General features: G+C 50.9%; 1 protein-coding gene across 9 annotated transcripts in view; it reads right to left on the minus strand.

Moving 5' to 3' along the window:
* Window positions 1–22,292, minus strand: part of SHROOM2 (shroom family member 2) — a 142,279-nt gene that overhangs the window by 64,558 nt on the left and 55,429 nt on the right. For 6 of the 9 annotated variants that reach the window (XM_060137739.1, XM_060137732.1, XM_060137731.1 and 3 more), the window contains exons 2-3: window positions 10,110–10,261; window positions 9,513–9,743 (exon numbers count right to left, since the gene is read on the minus strand). In XM_060137739.1, the coding sequence (XP_059993722.1) occupies window positions 9,513–9,743; window positions 10,110–10,261 (383 nt within the window). The remainder of the gene's footprint in view (window positions 1–9,512; window positions 9,744–10,109; window positions 10,262–22,292) is intronic. The other 3 variants (XM_060137736.1, XM_060137734.1, XM_060137733.1) reach the window with 1 other exon arrangement.

Here is a 22,292-nt window from a genome sequence, read left to right on the forward strand (position 1 = left end):
CGAGGCGAGCTCAGGTCTGAGACTCGCCGCTCTAGCCCCGAGATACCCTTCCTCCCTTCCCCCATCCGCTCTGCCAGCCTCTTTAGGAGGTCCCGGCATCACTGACTTAGGTCCACGTCTGTGTCTCAAAGCTGGCTCAGCCTTCAAAGGACAGCCTGACTGCTGAGCTCTGCTCCAGCCCTCCCCCCTTCTCCCAGAGCCACCACTTGTTAGAGCTTTTCCTGTCCATGCCCATCCGCCCCCTCAGCTGCCAGCGCCCCGAGGGCAGGACCTATGGGTACGACTTCAGCCGCCTGGCTGGAGCGCTTCCAATGTACATTACGTGAATGAATAAAAACAGAGATCAGGGGCTTCCCTGGTGGCGCAGTGGTTGAGAGTCCGCCTGCCGATGCAGGGGACACGGGTTCGTGCCCTGGTCCGGGAAGATCCCACATGCCGCGGAGCGGCTGGGCCCGTGAGCCATGGCCACTGAGCCTATGCGTCTGGAGCCTGTGCTCCGCAACGGGAGAGGCCACAACAGTGAGAGGCCCACGTACCGCAAAAAAACAAAACAAAACAAAAAAAAACAATAAAAAAAACAGAGATCAGACCACTCTGTGAATGGCGGAGTTGTTTTCCCGGGCACTGATCTGACAACACGATGCTGTGGGTGGTGACATCACACTTGATAAACCGGGATAAGAGTCCAGGAGCTCCTGCCTTTATACACGAGGCGAAAGAGGTAAAGAGGAAAATTCCCAAATGACCTAAATAGCTGAAACTGATACAAGACATCAAAGCTGCATTTTAAACCAATGCCAGGGCCGTGTAGCAGCATTCACACGGGATAAAAGCATCAGGGTTCCGCCCCACGAGGCCGGGGCACCCCTTATCTGTCTCCCAGCAAGGGCAAGTGCACGCCTGTCTCGGCCTCCGGCGTTCCCCGGGTGCATAAGCAGGAAAGACCGCGTAGAAATGTCACACAATGAACGCAGGCAGAACTGGAGCAGACCCAAATGGCCTGGCTATTTTTCCATTAACTTTTGCAAAGGGGGGTGAAGGGGACTGTCTCACCCAGCACTACCCGTACTAAAAACGCTTTGTCCAAACCACCCGAGGTCACGGTGCATGTCCCCAGTTTTCAGAAAGGCACCGATGCAGCTTCTTGGCTACACTTAAACAGAATGGATTTTTCGGTAAAGACACCCCGGACACTCAAATGTGCAACCATTAACATAACTAAGTACGAGCAGCCCTAAGGATGAGCAACAGAGCAACAGAGTCTCATACGTCAGGGTACAGAAACAAAAGTACGTGAAACGTTCTCTGCCTGCCTTAATATATTAGAAACCACCAGCGCTTCCAAACTAAATTATATCAACATCACTCGCATGCCTTCTAACGAAAAACAAAATCCTAACTGTTTACCGCTCTCTACGTGGCTTAGAATCTGAAACATCTCACCTGGAGATTCAGCTGATTAAGCTGGTTAAGCCACACGCTTAATCTGCATCTGAGTAGAAGCAACCTTTCCCCAAATAACACAGTCCTGCTCTGTGTGGCTTTTTCCCCCCCGATTTTATTTCATAAAAACAAGAATGGCAAACAGCCCAAGCGAGTCGGCGTCTGTCCAGGATAAACCTCTGGGTCTACTCTGTTTTAAGAAGAAAATAAGCACAGGAACAAAGGAATAAATCCCGCAAATGCTCAAAACAGACACTTTCCCCCTGAAATTTGAACGATCCATCTCAGACCACCCTCCAAAGGCAACACCCACCAGCATCCCCAGTAAGACAGACACCCTCTGTGGGAACACACAGTTTCTGCCCCAGGAAGAGCTCTTGGGGGTGGGGGAGAGGGGGAGAAAGGAGAGGAAGGGGGAGGAGGGAAAAGCAGGAGGGATACAACCTGCTGACGTCCTATCCATCCCTCTCCTCTTGCTGCTTCAGGAACACCTGCACTCATCAACGTTGGGGCCACGCACAGAGCCACCTGCCCTAGGACAGCTCCAAGGAGCCAGCAGCAGAGGGGAGCCCGGCACGACACTGGCTTGGTGTAGAACTCACTGCAACTCAGTGACGTCCAGAAACCCACGCACGGGGCAAGAAACTTGCTCCTAGCAGGCGTGGGTGCCGTCACTAGACCAGACACCTCCTTTCTTCAGATGTGTCGCCACGCCACCCCACGTGGCCGTCCCTTACGGCCTCCTGCAGCGAACCTCCATCCTTGGGTGTTAATCTCCTCCCGAAGGCAAGCTTGGCGGACGTAAGCAGAGTCACGGAAGGGTTTAAGGCCTCCGGCAAAGAGGCAGGAAACATACGTCGACCCTATGCGTAACGTGGCCCTGGCATAAAACCTGCTCGCAGCAGCGGACGGCTCAAGAGGGCCACGAACGACGAAGTGGCAGGCGAAGTTCACTGTAGACGAGACTAAGATTACCACATACATTTGGAAGGAAGACCGAAAGAGTCATTACAAGCTATACAATAGAATTCACGGCCTGACAGTTAAGAGACGTGTTCCCTACGGTGTTTGAAATTCCAGGTACGTTTTAGGAGCTGAACGTATGGTACCAACTTCCCTGTGAACGGAGGACAGTGGATGGTATCCCGGTGCTGTGCACACAGAGCTTTCAGTGAGCATTTTACGGCATCGGACGGCAACAGCCTTAACCCAGCACCGGGCGAGAAGCGTCCCCTACTTCAGCACGTCTCCCACAGCAAGGGGCTTACCGACGCCTGCGTTAATCAGGAAAAGGCCTCGAGTGACCTAGTTTCGGGTCTTAACCTTTTCCAAGCACATGTGCTTAAGCCAGTGGTATAAGCACTGCGGCCACCCAGCAAACTAGCCCGTGGCCCTCAGGGAAACACCAGCGCCGAGATTCATCCCACACCTGCCCATCAGGATCTCCAGGGAGGGGCCGACACGGGGGGAAGAAAGTGCAGGCGACAAGTACACAGAGAAACAGACACAGAAGAAGAGGTTACCACATCCTCCCACACTTTCCCGCGAGCAGCACTTCCTTGGCCGAACAAAGAGGGAAGGACAGGGTGCCCGGGAGGCACGGCCAGGCTGCCCCTGCTGGTGCCCTGGTTCCGCTGACTCCCGGGCAGACGCCAGGATGCCACCCGGACATCTCAAAGGAGAACATGTGTGCACCCGGTGGGGCTTCCTGTTACCCTGCTTTGTTTCCAGCCGACACAGCTCTGGGAGGGAAGCGCTGGCTCTCAGCTGTCTGGGAAAGAAACGTGGCTGGGGAGAGACAGTGATCTGGGTCCTTGTCTCCCAAGGCATCGCGCTCGCCCAGTCCCAGCTTCTAAACGATGACAAGATACACGGTGCCCATGCCCCGTGAAACCGGACGCCACCGCCTCGTGAAGTCAGCCCGCCACCACCCTCGCCTGGCCGCCGGGTGCCCTGCTCGCCGCACAGTCTGAAGCAAGACACGCACACCCAGCAGCTGTCACCAGCGGGAGGGCGTCAGGATGTGATCCACGATGCCCACTTCGTTCATAAAACCACGGGTATGTGTTTTACACCGAGGCGCGTACACGCCTCTTCCCAGAACCTCCGAGAAAAACCAAGCCTGCACTGGCCACTCTCACCCTCAGGACCCTAAGCTGTTTTCAATCTTCATCAGAAAAGCCACGCTTTCTTAAGGTGCCTGGGCTGGGCAGGGAGTTGAGGGTTCAGGCAGCTCATTTATCATTTGGTGATCCGCAGGTAGGGCAACATTTGATATTGACGTGTTGGTGGCTCAGTCTATGAATTAACTACAGAGTGCCTTCATACACTAAACACTTCTTTTTTTTAAGAGTACGTGATCCAGGGCTTCCCTGGTGGCGCAGTGGTTAAGAATCCGCCTGCCAATGCAGGGGACACGGGTTCGAGCCCTGGTCCGGGAAGATCCCGCATGCCGCGGAGCAACTAAGCCTGTGCGCCACAACTACTGAGCCTGCACTCTAGAGCCCGCGAGCCACAGCTACTGAGCCCACGCGCCACAACTACTGAAGCCCGCGTGCCTAGAGCCTGTGCTCCACAACAAGAGAAGCCACCGCAATGAGAAGCCCATGCACCGCAACGAAGAGTAGCCCCAGCTCGCCGCAACTAGAGAAAACCCACGCGCAGCAACGAAGACCCAAAGCAGCCAAAAGTAAATAAATTTATATATATATATATTAAAAGAGTACATGATCCCTTTTGGAGCTCTACATATAACACTAGTTAGAAAATGCTAACTAATCTCTGAGATACAAGTCAGATTAGTGGTTGCCTAGGGATAAAGAAACACGAGAATGGTGAGATTTGGAGAGAGAAGAAAACGTCACCGATTTAAGAGAAATCATGTTAAAAGCACTCACTGGTGCCTTTGTAATAAGGTAAATGGTAAGTTAGTATGGAGTTTTTTTCTTTTTTTCTTTTTTTTTTTTTTGCAGTACGCGGGCCTCTCACCGCCGTGGCCTCTCCCGTCGCGGAGCACAGGCTCCGGACGCGCAGGCTCCGGACGCGCAGGCTCAGCGCCCATGGCTCACGGGCCCAGCCGCTCCGCGGCACGTGGGATCGTCCCGGACCGGGGCACGCACCCGCGTCCCCTGCATCGGCAGGCGGACTCTCAACCACTGCGCCACCAGGGAAGCCCCATATGGAGTTTTAAAACTCCTTATTATGTGCATCTTCAGTACTTACAACCGTAATTCACCATGTGCCAGACGACATCAACGGATCCTAGTATTGACTAATTAACCATTTGGTAGAATTTTATTCACATTTCTAGGCAAAACCACCGTTTCAGACTTTTCTAATAGGCAAAAGTAATACCCACACACAGTATTAAAATTTAATCCAAAATTACCTTTAAAAAATTTAAAAGCACCTAAGTTTGTTTTTAAAAGTGTGTTTGAAAAGAAAAAAACATTTGGACAAACTGCTTGGTTTGGTTTTATATTGGGTTGTATGTGTTAGTTAGAATATTAAGCGCTATCTAAACTAGATAGTCATCCTGCACACCCCTCACTTAAAGGGAAACCGGGTATGCGGATTACAAAGTGGGATTCTACACCAGGGCCCCCATCAACCCTTCACAGCCAAAGTTTGACCGGTCTCCCCACAAGTCTGTTGGATACGCAGTCAGCTCCACGGCCAACGGGCCGGGCCCCCAGGCCTTCTCTCTCCTTCTACCCCCAGTTCTCATGGTGTGTACTCCGAACAGAACTCACATCATCCGGTTTTTAGATCCTTAACTATGTTTCTCGAATTCAAAAAAAAAAAAAAGCTTCTGGACACATGGAATGATGCCCAACCTCGGTCATAATGACAGACATGCCCATTTAAACGGTAAAAGCATCGGTCACCTATCACATCCACAAAGCCAACAAAAACAGACTTCACGATGCACGGTACTTTCTGCCTCAAAACCTCCCACGCTAGGAACGGATCAGGACGGCCTACACGCACATGTATGGGGTCTCGGGTTCAAAAGCATCACACCGCAGCACTGTCTGCTGTACACCGGAAGCACCATAAATGTCCACACACAGAGGACCTGCTAGACACACAGCAGAGGATCCAGACCGTGGAGCCGCACAGGGTCAGGAGAAATCTCGACTCAGAGCACTCACCCTGGACCAACCCCCATTTTCACGTGTAACACATAAGGAGGTACCTGTTTCTAAAAGGAAACCTAAGAGATTAGTACTGACACGGCCACTCTCCGGAGCGGCAAAATGGGAAGATGAGAGGGCTTGGGAGAAAGGCTGATGGATCCCACCCAGTTCCCGTTCCAAAGTGAATGTTGTCCCACGCCCACGGGTTACTCTGAGTACTCATAAATGCGGAATAAAAAGTCACTCTTGGAGTAACTGTAGCCGGCATTCCAACACCCACCCCTTAGGGTGATCCTGCCTGTCTTGATCACAGAGCAATAAACAGAGCCTCCTGGGGGCACCGCCCAGAACAGAGCACAGCTGACCGCTTCCTGGGGACCAAACCTCCTGCGGAGTCCTGTGAACACATCACACGGAACCCCAAAGGCCTCTCCTCTTTAAAAGTGCAACGAGGGCTTCCCCGGTGGCGCAGTGGTCGGGAGTCCGCCTGCCGATGCAGGGGACACGGGTTCGTGCCCCAGTCCGGGAAGATCCCACATGCCGCGGAGTGGCTGGGCCCGTGAGCCATGGCCGCTGAGCCTGCGCGTCCAGAGCCTGTGCTCCGCAACGGGAGAGGCCACAACAGTGATAGGCCCGCGTACCGCAAAAAAAAAAAAAAAAAAAAAAAAAGTGCAACAAGCTCGCCATTTTTTTTTCAAGCTCGCCATTTTTATCATCAGAGAAGTAATACACTTAGACTGTGCACTTAATGGATAAAATGGTAAGTTTTGTTATGTGTATTTTACCAAAATTAAAACTTTTTTTCATGGGGCCGATACAGTTCTATAACTGCTTGTATGTGTTCCACTCAACTGGACTTTGAGAGGCATCTTTCCATGTCACGAAATACTGACACCATTTTTTTCCATAAATTTATTTTATTTATTTATTTTTGGCTGTGTTGGGTCTTCGTCGCTGCACACGGGCTTTCTCAGTCCCCTCTGCGGTGTGCGGGCTTCTCATTGCAGTGGCCTCTCCCGTTGCAAAGCACGGGCTCTAGGCGTGCAGGCTTCAGTAATCGTGGCTTGCGGGCTCTAGCATGCAGGCTCAGTAGCTGTGGTGCATGGGCTGAGTTGCTCCGCGCGGCATGTGGGATTCTTCCCGGACCAGGGCTCGAACCCGTGTCCCTTGCATTGGCAGGCAGATTCTTAACCACTGTGCCACCAGGGAAGCCCACTGACACCGTTTTTTAATTTTGTAGTAGCACTTGTATTCTTTTTAAAAACTTTTATTGACGTATAGATTTATAACGTGTTCATTTCTGCTGTACAGCAGAGACTCAGTTATACACACACATATATATTTTTTTCATATTCTATTCCATTACGGTCTGTCACAGGATGCTGACTAGAGTTGCCTGTGCTCTACAGTAGGACCTTGTTGTTTACCCATTCTACATGTAATAGTTTGCATCTGCTAATCCCAACCTCCCAATGCATCCCTCCTCCGCCCCCCCACCCGCCTTTGGCAACCCCCAGTCTGTGCTCTGTGTCTGGGAGTCTGTTTCTGTTTCGTAGATAAGTTCATTTGGCTCACACCATTTATAATGGCAGCACTCTGCAGTATGGATGGTCCCTAATTCACTTCAGTCATTTCCTTTTGCTGAACATCTAGGATCCAAGAAATGAAATTCTGAGTCCAAAACAGGCCTTTTGACACACGTTGCCAAACCACTTACCAGAAAGTCTCATCAGCATTACATCAAATAAGCACTTGTTTCTCCACATCTCAGCACCAATGGGCATTGCTATTCCATTAGATCTCGGCCAGCTGGAGAATCAAAACCTGGTTTGTAAGTAAACTTGTCGATCCCTAGTTAAAAGTCTTTTTAAACACTTGTTTCCTATGTGCATTTCTCATATTAGAAACTGCCTATGAGCGTCTTTCATCCAACTTTCTACTGGGGTGCAAATTCCCTTCTTCATAGCTGTTATTATACACCAACTTTATTACACACCTGCTTTTTCTTTTTTTGGACCCTCGAATAAGATCTGACATAGACCAACATTTCATTTTTACCTTGTGAGATGCAACCGGTGAAAGTATTCATGCATCCCGATTCCGTCCCCCAGGATGTGTCACTGGCTCGGTTTTATTCGCTGCTGCCTCCCCCGGGCTGGCCGACGTCACACTGACAGGTTTTACTGAGTGAGCACCTCAGTGTCAGCATCCCCACGAGGCCCTCCAATGACGCCCGTCCCGGGGCAGTTCAAACCAATGCGATTCAGTAAGTCCAAGCCCTTCATTTGCCCTTGCGCGTCGGGCACTGCAACAAGGAGCCGCAAACTGGCGAGACGGTCTGCTCACCGCGTCAACGAAGCCAGTGTTTTCCCAGTGCGGGGAGATGGACAGTAAGCCAACGAGCCGTCTGTGTGTTCTGGGGGCTCGGGCAGCCCCGCAAAGGAGACACTTCAGGTGGTGGTTTATACCCGCTGTCTCCCCTGTGTGGGTCAAGTGTCCCTCACCATCACCAGCGCTCCACCAAGTCTGACGGAATCCTGTGAGGACGTCACACGTCCTGCCTTAGGAGGCTTAATAAGGTGACCTCAAAGAAATTACACACCATGATGGTACCCGTCCTGTCCCCTGCTCCCCCAGAAGTCTCCAAAATGGCCATTCTGAAACTTCAGTTTTCTGATTTACAAGGAGGACAGCCTATTCCACTGAGAAATGAGGCTGCTTCATTAATGTGGCAAAGGATGAAATTTCTTCCTTCTTCGTTTCTGAACCTCCTCCTTGGATGCTATTTTGGTCCCCCCAAAATAAATACGTAAAAAGTCCACAGGGATATGTCTTCAAGTCTGTACTAAAAACTGAAGGCCTTGAGTCAATTTACTTTTTAAAATATACAGCCAGGCTTCCCTGGTGGCGCAGTGGTTAAGAATCCGCCTGCCAATGCGGGGGACACGGGTTCGAGCCCTGGTCCGGGAAGATCCCACATGCCGCGGAGCAACTAAGCCTGTGCGCCACACCTACTGAGCCTGTGCTCTAGAGCCCGCGAGCCGCAACTGCTGAAGCCTGTGTGCCACAACTACTGAAGCCCGCGCGCCTAGGGTCCGTGCTCTGCAGCAAGAGAAGCCACCACAGTGAGAAGCACATGCACTGCAACGAAGAGTAGCCCCTGCTCGCCGCAACTAGAGAAAGCCCGCACACAGCAACAAAGACCCAATGCAACCAAAAATAAACAATAAATAAATAAATAAATTTTTAAAAAGTAAAATAAAATTTACAGCCAACCTTGGAAAGACTGCACTAATTCTGCTAAAAGGGGCACGTCAACACTTTACTATGAATTAGCCAACTGTAGAACACAAGGTGGAGAATTATTTCTATCTGAAACCAGTCACCAGCATTCCCTGGCGGTCCAGGGGTTAAGACTCAGCACTTCCACTTCAGGGGGCACAGGTTCGATTCCTGGTCCCTGGTTGGGGAACTAAGATTCCCACAAGCTGTGCAGCGTGGCCAAAAAAAAAAAAGTCCCAAAACACCTCCATGCTGCCCCGTAGTACCGTTCTAGTGCCTGTGTGTAGAAGCATCCCGTGCCCAACTTCACTTTCTGACCCCTTCAAATCATCCCAACTCCTATCCACAATCTCCTTTCTTGGAATATGCACTTGCTCCCCTCAGACCTCAGCACAGCACTGGAAACACCTGCCAGCTGACCTGTAAGTCTATATGCATCCCATTTTAGCATAAAACCCCAAAACCTGGTAGCCTGCCACCTTGTGTAAAACACAGGCAATGACATTTCATCATCTGGAGCATAAGCAGTTTCCTCACTGCCAGAAAACCACCGACATGTTGCCAAGAATAAGATTTAAGTATTCAAAATCACTTACATCGAAATTAACAGTCAACAGTAATAAAAGAAGAAATTTTTTAAGAACCTACTGTATAGCACAGGGAACTCTACTCGATACTTTGTAGGGACTTCCCTGGTGGTCCGGTGGGCAAGACTGCACGCTCCCAATGCTGGGGGCCTGTGTTCGATCTCTGGCTGGGGAACTAGATCCTGAATGCACGCCACAACTACAAGTCCACATGCCGCAACTAAAGAGGCCACGTGCTGCAATGAAGACCCTCAGTGCCACAACGAAGACCCAGCGCAGCCAAGATAAATAACTATTGGAAAAACAACAACAACAACTTTGTAATGACCTACATGGGAATAGAATCTAAAAAAGAGTGGACATCTGTATATGTATAGCTGATTCATTTTGCTGTATAGCAGAAACTAACACAACACTGTAAATCAACTATACTCCAATAAAAATTAATTTTAAAAAAAGAATGTTTAAAATTTTTGATGTTGGATTCATCCTTGGCCAAGAGATAGATTCCTAAGTGTACATGCATGTACACACACACGCGCACGCGACTTAAGTCCAAATCACGATTGCCACAGTGACACGGCGCAGCCAACAGACTCCAGGTTTCACGGTCCCGCTCATCTCTGTTTGTAAACAAGGCACGAGGCCCAGGTCTTACCTTTTCACCACCAGCTTCAGGGTCTTATGCGACCCCTTCACCAGGCAAATCGCTTCCTGTCTAAACCCCGACAGACTGATGTCGTTGATGCCAACGATCTCATCTCCGGCCAACAACTTGTCCACTGCCGCCGCTTTGCTTCCTTCTTCGATCTGCAACACAGAAGTGTACCCTGTGAGCCTCTTGAACAAGCAAACAAGTCCCCAGGACTTGGCCAGGAAGACAACATGCCCGTGACACATGCCACCCACAGGTTTTCTCAGACTGGCTTCAGGACAACCCAGGGGTGAAGGGATCCACCTGGGCCCTGATTCCCAGCGGGAGACCAGGGACGCATCCCTCACCCGGTCTGCCTCCGCAAGGTGTACCATTCACGGAGGGGCGGGAAAGCGCACGAGCTCTCAGAAACACACCAGAAACAGCAGAGCCAGAAATACCGATTCACTTTCTGGATCTCCTTCCTCCAAAAAATCATGATAGATTTTTTTTTAAATTATTATTTACTAGTTATTTCTCATAGATTAATCCTGCACCTAGTTATTTCCGTAACAGCTGTATTTAGATATAATTCAGACAGCACACAACTTACCCATATAAAGATAAATGAGTGGCTTCTTAGTATATTCACAGAGTTGTCCAGTCACCACCACCACCCATCTTAGAACGGTTTCCTAACCCCAGAAGAAGCCTCGTCCATGCCTGTCAGCGGTCACTTCCCGATGCTTCCAGCCCCTGGCAACCATGCGTCTGCTCTCTGCGTCTAGGGTTTGCCTATCCTGGATATTTCGTATAAACAAAATCCTACAATAGGCGGCCTTCTGTGTCTGGCTTCCTTCACTCAGGTTTTCAAGGTGCACCATATCGTAGCCTGCATCACAGCTTCATTCGTTTTCATGGCTGAAGGAAGCTCCACTGTATGGACCGACCACATCTTATTTATCTGTTCATCGGTGACGGGTATTGAAGCTGCTTTTCCTTTTTGGCTACTAATGCTGCTGTGAGCACTGGTGTACAAGCTCGTGCTTGCGCGTGCGTCTTCACTTCCCTTGGGTGTACGCCTAGGAGTGGAACGGCAGGGTCGCACGGTAGCTACGGCGAACCTTGTGAGGACCTGCCAGACTGCCTTCTGAAGCAGCTGCACCGTCTTACGTTCTGCATCCGAGGGCCCCAGTTTCTCCACATCCTTGCTGACGCTTAGCATCTGATTCCTTTCATTACAGTCCTAGATGACTACACCACGCTGGGTACGTAAAATACTCCCTACTCAGTGTTAAACACGCGTGTATGAATGTGTGTTGACTGACTCCTTAAAAGCGTTTTATAATTTTTATCCTGAGGAATCTTAATCTTTAAATCCTCACCCTCGTCTTCCCTATACAGTAGTAATCCAACTCAGCATCAAATAATCCATCGATTAACCAACCTGCTTCTGTACTAGCGCTTGGCAAACCGTGGCCCATGCGTCAAATCCAGCCAGCTGCTTTTTTTTTTTTTTGTAAATAAAATTTTACTGGAATACAACCAGAGCTATTTGTTTATACACCGCTACAGGAGAGAACAACAGAGTCTGACCCACAAAGCCAAAAATATTTACTACTTCGCTTGTTGTTAAAAAAAAGTTGCCAACCCCCGTTTCACACCGAAAAGCCATTATTTTTACGAACTGCTAGGAAAACTAGTGAAAAAGATGAATGCTTCTACGCACAGAGGTGTACGGGTTAGGAAGTTCGCTGCTCTGTTTGCCAGGACTAACCTAAAGGTCCGTTCCGAACCTCACAAAGCACTAAAGCCGTGAACGTTTCTCCTCCGGTAGTTACAGAGCTGGAAACGAGGCAACTTACAGGCGCAGCTCTGAAACCACGTGGTACTTTCCTAACGTCTCCGCCCGATCCCAAGGACAGCTGAACTTTTCCTAGGTTAATAAAGCAATTATTCATTGCAAGTCCACGGCATAAACAAAATGAGCACTCCTAACTAAACTATGAAGCGAACCATTCGGTTAACAACCGGTTTCAAAGTCTAGACAACTTTTATCCCAACATGATAACAGATCGTAAGTAAGTTTCCACCCCACCAAGATTACACACTCAGCCACACGTGGCCAAGGTGAAGGTTACGTGGTGGGGAGTTTCCGTTTTGGCACGCCCTGGGTGGGAGGCCAAAGGGCCGTCCAGGCGGAGGGTCGGTGGGCGGCTGCCTGAGGGGAGGGGAGGGTACCCGGGGAGAGGTGGCCTGCTCACGGGGTGACCAGCAGCGGAAGGAATTTAAAAACTGAAAGGACGGGGATGGAGGCCTCCTACACAGAAAACAGACCCACCAAGGGCTGAGGACAGAACCCTGGGGCCCCAACACGGAGAAACCTGGAAGAAGATGGGTGGGTGAAGGTGCAGGAAGTGAACAAAGAGGGGGTGAGAGTCACAAAAGCCCAAACGAGCAAACACGCGCAGAGCTGGCGAGAAGCGAGGGTAACGCGTGTACGTGCGTCCCTCTCCTTCCGATGATGCCTCTCTGAATTTCAGCTTCACAAGAAAACTCTTCAGGCAAGACAACTATGACCAAGGAACCTGCAAGGGCCTTAGGACAGCTTTCCAAGGCAGGACGTCCTGGAGGCAACCCGTGTGACTCAGCCATGACCTGGTGGGTTTTTCAGTCTCGTTCCCACAAACCCCTGGATGCACAAGTTCTGCGAGACTGTCTCCAAGCGCTGGCATCGAAGTCTGATGACATCGTGTTGCTTCCCCTCATCCGCAAAGACTTCCCAAGCTCCTCCTGCACCAGTGAAGACCGCACTCCGAAGTGTCCACCTGCGCCGTCCCGACCACACTCTACCTACATTCCCAGCAAAGACGGCCCTGGGCTTGGGAGACACAGAAGCTGGGGAATTCTCCCCGCCTGGCTTCCTCACCAAGACAAACTGTCTGTTTGACGTTTATTGTGCTCATGGAGAAAACAGTTGTAAAAGAAGACGTTTTGAAAACCTCCAGTCTGTACTCTTGACCCCATCAAACTTCTCCCATTAGGAAGAATTAATTAGGCTTGAACTTGGTAGAGAGCAAACCTGAAGTTGGCTCTAGTCTCACAGGATACTTACTCACTCTGCCTGCCAGCACTGTACAGTGTATCACACATTACAGACACTCAGGATCGTTCTGTCACCGTCCCCTGCCTTATAGTCAAGAGAGCGCTTGGCACTGCCACTAGCAGAGGGAACTGCCTGACATCTACAGCACTCGGGAGCCACAAACAGGGCAGTCCTGTCCCAGAGCCACCAGGCGAAGTTCTCAGTGCCGCTCGCTGTAGCTCAGAAGAAAAGTCCCTTTACAAAAAGACAGGCACGCGAGAACAAATGACTCCACGCCCATGATGCCTGTCCGTGTGTCACGGGCAGAATCAACGTCCCACGTTCACATGCCAGGTCAAATATTCTGGTCTGAGTGTTGTTCACCGGCATTGGAAAACTCCTGTGTAGGGCCTCAATTAAGACTCAAGTGTCCCCAAATGTGCAGATTTCCTTGCTGTTCTTATGGAAACACTTTTTCTGGAAACAGCAGCGGGGGAAAAAAACAGTCAATGGAAGTCTCGTTGGAACAAAGTTTTTGTATTTCATCCAACGGATGTTAGTTACAGCTGATCAAGGATGACATCCACGGAGGCCGGAGAACGTTGATTCTCCTGGGAGCCGGGACTCCCGTGGGAAGGAACCACATCAGGGCAGCAGGGGCGCGAGGGGCCGGGCTCGCTTGGCCTCGGGGCTGGAGATGAAAGACTTCACGAAGAGAGAGGCCCACGAAGGGCAACTTGAAAGGGGTGGCATGGATGGGGGCGGACATTCCACAGGGGGGTCTGCATGTGAAGATGGGGCAGAGGCAGGAAGCCGGGCCGGTCTGAGGAATGTCAGCCTGGCCCAGCGCAGAGCTCTGGCTGGGGAGCGTTTGAAGATAAGGGCAGAAAGAGGAAGATGAGGAACTTGACCTTGGGTCGGAATCTGGCATGATATCCTGGAGGCAGTGGGGGCCCCCGAAGGCCAGCACGGAAGCAGGGGAGCGACCTTCTTATTCCAGCAAATGCGTCTGGTAGCTTCATCCTGGAGGCTGACGTGAAAAGAATTTCTTCTGCCCGAGAACAGAAGGCGGCGGGTTCTGTCTTTGTACTGGACAGAAACAAGGGCTCAAACCAACACAGGGCAGAGAACACTAATGTAAGCAAGTGCTCCAGACACTGGGAAGGAAGGTCTAAGGACAGAAGCGATGCTGGACGTCAAGGGCCACAGGAAAGGGGTCGGCCGGGGGGAGCTCAGACGTTGAGCGGGACTGATGTGGAAAATCGCGACACCCAGAGATCAAAACCAAAGGAGGAAGAATGTGTTAAGTCCAGTATCATATTTCAAAGGCCATGAATCACACCCGTGATTAATCAGTTATGACTATCTCAAAGAAAGCTTTGCTGTCTGGAGAACAAGCCATGAGAAAGCACTGCCTTTTGTGAGCCAGGACAATCACTGACGTCACCTCCTTGGTCTGCTTCATTTAACTATTTTAACTCGTTCTCCTTGAGCTCCCTTGTTTCAGAAAAGAGAGCTGACTCATCCAGGAAAAGTATCAAATTGTGAACTAATCGGAGAGTGCATCTCTGGTAACCGAGAAGCCCATCGAAAACCAAAAACCTCTCAAGTGTTAAGACGTGAACATACCATCAGTCACTGGTCCCTGTCTCCCTTCTTGTACATCCCGAGGAGTGTTTTTATCGACTATTTGGGGAATTTAAGCTTCGCCGTAGCTCTGGAAACATGCTTAAGAAGGAAATCCCACCTCACCCCATTTCTGGAGTATAAACGCTTTCTGAAGAGGTGACATTGTTCGTTGGTTATTTTTTGGTCCAACCAGGGAAGGGTGGGATAATGAATTCAGCTTAACATTCCATGGGGGGTAGTTTTTCTTAACCTGACAACACAAAACATACTCAATGGCAATTTGGAGACGCAGTCACGCACGTAATAGGTCTTGAACAGGATACCCAGAGAAAAACATGGTCCAAAAGGATATGTGCACTGCAGTGTTCACTGCAGCACTGTTTACAATAGCCAAGACACGGAAGCAACCTAAACGTCCATCAACAGAGGAAAGGATAAAGATGTGGGGTGTGTGTGTGTACACACACACACACACACACACACACACACACACACACACACACACAATGGAATATTACTCAGCCATTAAAAAGAATGAAATAATGCCATTTGCAGCAACACGGATGGACCTACAGATTGTCATACTGAGTGACACAAGTCAGACAGACAAAGAGAAATATCGTATGATATCGCTTATATGTGGAAAATTTAAAAAATGCTACAAAAGGCAGAAACAGACTCATAGACTTAGAGAACGATCTTATGGTTACCAAGGGGGGTGGGGGGAGAGATAGTTAGGGAGTTTGGGACTGACAGATACACGCTGCTATATTTAAAATGGATAACCGACAAGGACCTACTGTGTAGCACAGGGAACTCAGCTCAATATCCTGTAACAACCTAACTGAGAAAAGAATTTAGAAAAGAATAGATACATGTATACCGTATAACTGAATCATTCTGTTGTACATCTGAAACGAATGCAACATTGTTAATCAACTATACTCCGATATAAAATAAGAAGTTAGGGCTTCCCTGGTGGCGCAGTGGTTGAGAGTCCGCCTGCCGATGCAGGGGACACGGGTTCGTGCCCCGGTCCGGGAAGATCCCACGTGCCGCGGAGCGGCTGGGCCCGTGAGCCATGGCCACCGAGCCTGCGCGTCCGGAGCCTGTGCTCCGCGATGGGAGAGGCCACAGCGGTGAGAGGCCCGCGTACCGCAAAAACGAACAAACAAAACAAAAAAATAAGTTAAAAAAATAAAAATAAAATTACCTGTACTCCTATGTTTTTTTAGTATAATTACTTCCTAAAGAAAACCACTTCTTGATCTTGGCCCTTCCTGTCCCCGGTCACGACACTCCAGTTTCCCTAATAACGCGCCATGAATGTGCCAAGAAAAACATGGAAATTTGAGCACGTGGTGCTTATGATATGAAACGGTGAAGTGGGACCTGTGATGTCACAGCCTATCAACATTTGAAGGGATTCATACTTGATATCCTCTTAAGGAAAAGTTGTTTCCACATTTTAAGCCAGAAAGTCAGTGGAACACCTGTTTAGAAAAGAATCAGAACTACGTGGTCTCTTAGTTCCTCAGTTCCTACATACATTAGGAAGGATATACAAATTGAACCGTGTGTGTACCAATCCTCAAAACAACCAATAAAGTATCAATTAGGGAAGAAAACTGCTTTCCTCATGGTTGACAAAAAAAGTACCAAAAAACAAGAAAAATGATAACTACCCCCACATGCAAAAAATCCTAAGAAACCGACACCCACCTCATACATTCGGATTCAGGTGAGCACGTCAGTATTCAGTCCCACACGCAAGAACACGAGGGTCTGCTCTGAAGATTCTAACACACGCCTGCCACTCATGGCTAAAGCGAACGCTGGATCACATGCCACCCCAAGACAAAGGCAGGTGTGGCCCCAACAAGGCGACAGAGCCAGGCTGAGGGGCTGAGCAGGTCAATGAGACGTGTGAAGACCCAGAGGCAGTGGAGGCTGCACTGCGCAACCCCAAGTCCAAACACACACAGACAAGAAGCTGGCCGCTCAGGGAGAGGTCTTAAGAAACAGAGAGGGGAGGGAATTTGCAACGGGGGATCAGCAGCGGCAGCTCAGACCCCAGGCTGGCTGCAGAAGAGAACCCCGGGAGGAGCGTTCGTTCGGAGCCAAGGGGCCACGGCCTCCCCCGGGGAGGATAAAGCCCAAGGTATGTGCCTCTTCTCCAGGTGGGGCAAAGGTCTAGGGGCCTCGGGACCCTGCGGAGTCCAGAGCCTCAGCACAGCACAGCACTCTAGAGAACACGGGCCAACCCGTGCAAGGGACAGTTTCCGGAAAGCACCATTCAGGGAGCATTTTCCGAACACCCGTGCCTGGTACGTTACAATCCAGAAGGAGCAAGGTGTGCGAACGACCCATTTCAACACCACGCCAGCTAGCCTCTTAAGTGCAAACCACCCGTCGCTGCCCGAGCGAGCGGTGATACTGGGGCAGGACCTGAGGATAGCTCTCCTCCGTGGGCTGGCAGCTCTGCAAGGGTCCTCAGGAGAGGGCGCTGGAGGGGCTGCTGTCCTCTCCGCCTCCTCCTGTGGACAAGGCAGTGGCTGAATCCACCGCGGCTCCACAGCCAAGTTCCACGAGCACTCCAGCGGGCAGCTTCCCGGCCAGTTTTAGAAGCATGCCCTTGGACGGCTTCCCAGGGGTTCCACTGGCATGCCAGCCGGCTCCCTGGCCACCTGCCAGGTTCTGCACGGGCAGCTTCCTGTCTGTCAGCTAGCCCGAGGGGCTCAGTGACTTTGCTGTCACACCCATGCCATGCAGATCTGAATCTCAGACTGGGGGAAAGGGAGGGCAGTAAGGGGGGGGCAGTCGCACACCTCCTTCCTCCTCCCTTATAGGTAACGTGCCTCAGCCCTAGAGGCAGTGGTCGGTCCTTGCACCTGCTACTCCTGCACTCTTTTAAAGCTCTCTCTACCCCGGAGGAGTTCCTAGCTCATCGTGACTCAGTAAGTTGACAATAAGTAATAATCTGCTAATAGTTAGTCATCCTTTACACCAGGGGCTGGCAAACTTCTCCTTCAAGAGCCATATGGTAAATATTTTAGGCTTTGCGGGGCCTTCCGGTCCCTATGGTAACTGCTCAACCTTGCCGGACAGACAGACAAGACATAAGGGGTGTTTTGCTATGTGGCCGGTTTGCGGAATCCTGTTTCCTATTATGCGGGCCCTGTTCCAATTACTATGTGCTTTCTGCCTCCCAACTGGACCCTGACGGATATAAATTCCACGTGACAGGCACAGCAAGGGAGGCACTCGTGGGCCCCGGCGGCACAGAGGAGGGAAGAGTCAAGCCACAGGGTTCAGGGAGGGGTATCAGGCAAGGTTTCACAGAGATGAGGGGTGACGGATCGAGGGCTGGAGACTCACCCCGACCCCTTCACTACACAACTGGAAGGGAGTCACTGGATTTTTCTTCGCCTCAATTCTGTCGCCCAAAACAAGAGTTGGCTGTCTTACAACCCGGGACCAACAGGGGAATAAAAGTGAGACAATTATGAAAATATTTTGTAAATCCAGAAGTATTATACAAGTATGTTTACAAATCATTTTACTTGTCATTTGCTGGTGTTCCAATCAGGACTGCAGCACAGGCTAGGTCCCTGGACTCTCCAGTTCAGGGACACATGATCCCCATTCCTGATCATGAACACGGGGAAACCAGACGTTGAAGTGGTAAAGGGAGACTGCTTCACTTACAATACTCCAAGCTATTTAGGTAGAGTGGTTTCTAAGTCCTTTCAAGCAACATTGTTTGGGGGAAAAGAAATCCCGAAGCTCAGTTATCCTAGATGTTCTTACTGGTTATTCTCAAGCTAATTTAAAGTTTCTTTTTCCCTTGATTAGCGACTATAGCCTTACAGAAAACTTCTAAAATACAGCAAGTTGCCATTTACACATGGAGTGTTTTACAAAAGTTTCCCCTAAGTGGATTATGTTCATGGAAACCCAGACCGCATTTCTCGCATTAAAAAAAACAAAAAACAAAAAACATGATTTAAGTGGTACTTAAGTTCTCAGGCTAAGACACAAATACCTCTTCAAAAGATGTCATGGTTTATATACTGTGGCTTTGCAAGGAAGCAAAGGGGAAAAAAGGACACATGCCCCATCTCCCCAGACGGCCCTTTGAAATGTACGCTGCAGGTACAGGTCAGGTGTTTATAACAGGCACAGCTCTGGGTCCTCGTGGTTAACACAGGAACTACGTTTTCTAGAATCTCTATCCCTGTGCGGTTGGTTAGATTGGGTCCAAAGGAGAATCTGTCCAAGGATAGAAGGTGGAAGCGACGCGGAAGAGCCCGGCGGCCTCCAGCTTCTCTTACACCCCATTGCCCTGCATCCCGTCTTCCTACGAGGAGATGCCTGGCCCGGGCCCACGCACAGGTGGCTGCATGCAGGCGCCCTCCGGGCCAGCCCCCCAGGCCGCTGGGCATGGCTTCTCAGAGGCACTCCTTCCGTCCGGGATCCCCCAGGTCTCCCTTACGGACCCTCTCCCACATTTACATAAGCTCAAACTCCTGTCACCCTGTAACAGCCACTGTGCCTCTGCTGCCCCGAGCGAGCGAGCGTACCTCGGAGAAGAGGCAGGGTGCGTCCCACGAGCTGCAAAGGAGTGCGGTGCAACCACGAAGACACCAGGAACCCGAAGGAAAGCAGCTTGGCAAGGAGCACCTGTAATTCTTGTTTTTTAAAAGCGTGGTTTAAAAACCCCACAGAAAATTTACCATCAACCGTTTTTAAATGTACAGCTCAGCAGTGTTCCCTATAATTACATTGTGTGTAACCGATCCCTAGAACTTCATCTTGCACAACTCCATATCCATCCAGCATCTCCCCGGCCCCTGGCAACAACCGTTCTGCTTTCTGTTTCCATGAACTTGACTCCTGAGGATACCCTGTGTAAGTGGAATCATACAGGATTGTCCTTCTGTGTCTGGTTACGGCGCTTGAGGTTCGTCCACGTGATCACACTTCTCTAACGCTAATATTCCATCGTATGTGTATGCCACATTTTCCTTATCCTTTCGCCTGTCGGTGGACACGTGGCCTGCTTCTAACCCCTGCAACTCTTGTGTACGGGGCGGATGCACAGATCCATACAACCACTTGCAGAAACAGAGAGAATAACCTTCAAGTCAACCCTGTGTAGGTATGTTCACCAAGAGGCCCGTACAAGAATGATCATACTGGCATCAACCACACCAGCTAAAACACAGAAACCACCCAAATGTCCAGCAGACAAAACACGGCATAGCCCAACGACGGGGTACAATGGGGTACCACACCGCCTTTCCCCGCCGCGGCGCTACAGACATCCAATACCAGGGCTTCCCCTCCAATACCAGGGCTGGATGGTCCTGTGCTCTGGGTGGCGGCCGTCAGACACTGAGGAGCGGCATTCTCGGTCCCCACCCACTAGGTGTCAGCAGCGTCCCCAACCCCAAGTCAGAACAACCCAAGCGTCTCCGGATACTACTCAGGGTGCCATCACCCCCAGTTGAGAACTACTGTTCTAGAGAAAGGACGAAGTACCTGCAACAGTCATCATAACTCTTGGGGAACACAGGAAACCGGACAGCTCTAACACCCCTTTGAACCTGCTGCAAAGCCTCTTCCACCAGCAACGCGAGAGGCCAGCGAGTCAGGCCAGGTGGAGCCACTGTGTTCAGCCAGATCCCACCATTACCAGGCGGAACAGGCCTTGTTCTGGACGCCCTGAGCCCGGCCCAAACAGCACGGGGCTGCAACTAAGAAGCCTCTGTCCTTTCTCCCCGAACAAATGGTCCTCCTTGCCTGCAGGCTTTGTTGGCTGGGTCCCCTCTATTCACACCCCGCTACCCCTGACACGCACACACTCACTCCGCCTGGCTCACCCCACTCATCCTTTTGGGTCCCACACCAGGACCCCCCAACACTGCTTCCACCATGGGACCCAGTGGCCACCTCCTGGCCTCCTGAATACCCTGGGCGCATCACCACTCAGGGCTCCAAACCCCCTGGTTTTGGGTTTTTATATATTCCTTATTTTTATTGTGGTACATGGGCCTCTCACTGTTGCGGCCTCTCCCGTTGTGGAGCACAGGCTCCGGACGTGCAGGCTCAGCGGTCATGGCTCTCAGCCCAGCCGCTCCGCGGCATGTGGGATCTTCCCGGACCGGGGCACGAACCCGTGTCCCCTGCATCGGCAGGCAGACTCTCAACCACTGCGCCACCAGGGAAGCCCTATATATTCCTTTCTTCCTTTCCTTCCCTCCTTCCTTCCTTTTTCTTCCTTCCTTTCTTTCTGGCCGCGCCACGTGGCGCACGGGATCTTAGTTCCCTGACCAGGGATGGAACCCATGCCCCCTGCAATGGAAGCTCAAAGTTCTAACCACTGGACCACCGGGAAGTCCCCCAAACCCCCTGTTTTCGGTTCCCTGCTCCTGCTGCCAGCCCCACAGCAAGACTAGCACCTCCAGGAGGATAAAACCCCGAGAGTATCTTTATCTCTTCCCCTCCGATACCAGCATCTGTCACGCAACATCTGTGGGAAGGGTGAACAGAGAGGGAAGAGAGTCAGCCTGGAGAGTGAAGTTCCCGTCTAGAGCCAGCCTTCACCTTACACCACAGGAGGAATACGAGGCACACCTGCCCTTTGCAGTGCGTTGTACGAGCATCAGGCACGGACCGGGCAGAAGCAAGCGGGCTCCGCAGCCGTCGGGGAACAGAGACCTGCCCCGACTCTAACCTCTTCTCATACATCGTTTGCACATGAGTAGTGGGAACATTTAAGCACCGGTTCAACAGGGATGACTGGAGTGACTTAATTCTGCAGTTTTCAAAGAAGAAAAGCGATCTGCAGGAGCTGATAGGCAATCAAGAAACAGGAAGCGGAACTGCTGGACACGAGAACAAAGTGTCCCTGCTTGTCAGACACATGGCTGTTTATTTGTAATGGACGTTCCCAGCCTTCTGCTGTTTCAAAGAAACGGCGCCTGTTCTTTTAGATAAGGCTGCCGCTGGGCAACTCAGGAGAGGGGCTGCTCCAAGGGGACCCGCCCAAGGCCACCTCACCTTCCCTTTAGATGAGTCAGAGCTCCCCGGAAGGCTTCGTCTCTCTATCGGGTGAAAGAGAGAAGATCTCACCCATCACGAGGGCTGTCTCTTTGAAAAACTCTCCTCAGGGATGCTGTCAGAGACAGAATGCTTGTGCCCACCCCTCGCCCCCCGCCAAATTCACATGTTGAAACCCAACCCCCAATGTGACGGTATAAGGAGGTGGGGTCTCGCGGAGGTGACTGGGTTATGAAGGTGGAACCTTCAGGAATGAGATCAGTGCTGTTATACGAGAGCCCCCCCACCCCCGACAGCCGCCTCACCCCTTCTACCGGCTAAAGATACAAGAAAATGCCACCTATGAACCAGGGAGCAGGTCCTCGCCAGACACTGAATCTGCCGGCACCTGGATGGATCCTGGACTTCCAGCCTCCAGACTATGAAAA

The sequence above is a fragment of the Lagenorhynchus albirostris genome, chromosome X, assembly GCF_949774975.1.
Source record: "Lagenorhynchus albirostris chromosome X, mLagAlb1.1, whole genome shotgun sequence".
Lineage (NCBI taxonomy): Eukaryota > Metazoa > Chordata > Mammalia > Artiodactyla > Delphinidae > Lagenorhynchus > Lagenorhynchus albirostris.